General features: G+C 54.0%; 1 protein-coding gene across 1 annotated transcript; it reads left to right on the forward strand.

Moving 5' to 3' along the window:
• Positions 1-125: 125 nt before the first annotated feature.
• On the forward strand, positions 126-1,256 carry LOC104916695 (SUN domain-containing protein 3-like). Its single transcript, XM_010727710.2, has 3 exons — positions 126-459; positions 813-905; positions 995-1,256. Exons 1-3 carry the CDS (start codon positions 160-162, stop codon positions 1,151-1,153), a joined length of 552 nt encoding a protein of 183 aa, XP_010726012.2. The 5' UTR covers positions 126-159; the 3' UTR covers positions 1,154-1,256.
• Positions 1,257-1,307: the final 51 nt, after the last annotated feature.

The raw sequence follows: 1,307 nt of genomic DNA on the forward strand, positions 1-1,307 counted from the left end.
AAGGGGGTGGGACTGGATGAGAGGGAGCGATTGCTTCCCCTTGCAGGAAAGGCTCGTGCAGGTGAGCCCTTCTTTGCCCTGGGCAGGTGCCTTTCAGCCACAGCAGCCCCTCTTCTTTATTTTTGCAAGTTGCCCCACAAAAGAAGGAGCCCGAGAGCCATGCGCGTATGCCTGTGCTGTGGAGCAGAGCCGATGGGCCAATACACCTCTAGAGCCCCTGATGCTGGGGCAGGAATTTCAGCAGGAGGCTCTTTTGCACATGAACACTGTTTCTTCTTCTCTTTTCAGCCTGACAATCATCCTGGAAACTGCTGGCCCTTCCCAGGAAGTCAAGGGCACGTCTTCATGATGTTGCCCAGGGCCATCTTTCCCACGGCAGTCACACTAACCCACGGAATTCCGGCAAATGCGTACCATGCAGACAGCATCTCCAGTGCTCCTAAGGACTTTGCTGTCTACGTAAGTGATTCCTCTGGGTTGTGGTGGTGGTAGTTTTGCGCAGCGTTTGACGAGGAGGGTGGTTGCAGATTCTAAGAGGGCTGCTGCGTGCAGTTCTTCCCTGCCTGGGGGGAGAAACAAGCTCCTCAGAGTTGCTCCATTTCCACAGCATTCCTTTTTTGTCCAAGGTAGCACAGCAAAGAAGGTTTCCCGCTCTTGGGGCGAGGTGGTAGTTTGAGAGGCAGAGGGAAAGGGAAGTGGCACAGTGGATGGTCCTAGACCACCTTTGCTTCACAAAGCCCTGTGGGGTTTTGCGATCCTCTTCCAGCAGCGCATCCCACTGTTCTGTTTTCTCCACCCCTGTCTTCCTGTAGGGCCTGCAGGAAAAAGATGACGAGGGAGGAACTTTGCTAGGAGAGTTCACCTTCACGCCAGGCCAGACTCCCAGTCAGACCTTCCAGCTGAAGGTAAGGTTACAAAGAGGGACGTGAAGCGTGGGAGAGGAGAACCGCGGTTGGCTGGGGAAAACACAATTCATTTCTTTTTCTCATTGCAGAATGAGCACTCTGGGCTCATCAATTACGTAAAGCTGCAAGTGCTGAGCAACTGGGGCCACCTGGACTACACCTGTGTGTATCAATTCAGGCTCCACGGCAATCCAGCTCATGATGATGAAGATAAGGGAAAGCTTTACCTGTCACGGAGGAATGTCTAGGTCTGAGCCCGTGACAGGGGTGCAAACCCAGGGGATGAGCGGCAAAAAAGCGAGTGGCAAAAGAAATTACCCTACCTACCTACTAACAGCGCGGCACATCCGGCCCCGGCTCCTGTGACTAACAAGGCAAGGCATGATGTGGGCCATGCGCTCC

This window comes from Meleagris gallopavo, unplaced genomic scaffold, assembly GCF_000146605.3.
Source record: "Meleagris gallopavo isolate NT-WF06-2002-E0010 breed Aviagen turkey brand Nicholas breeding stock unplaced genomic scaffold, Turkey_5.1 ChrUn_random_7180001930115, whole genome shotgun sequence".
Lineage (NCBI taxonomy): Eukaryota > Metazoa > Chordata > Aves > Galliformes > Phasianidae > Meleagris > Meleagris gallopavo.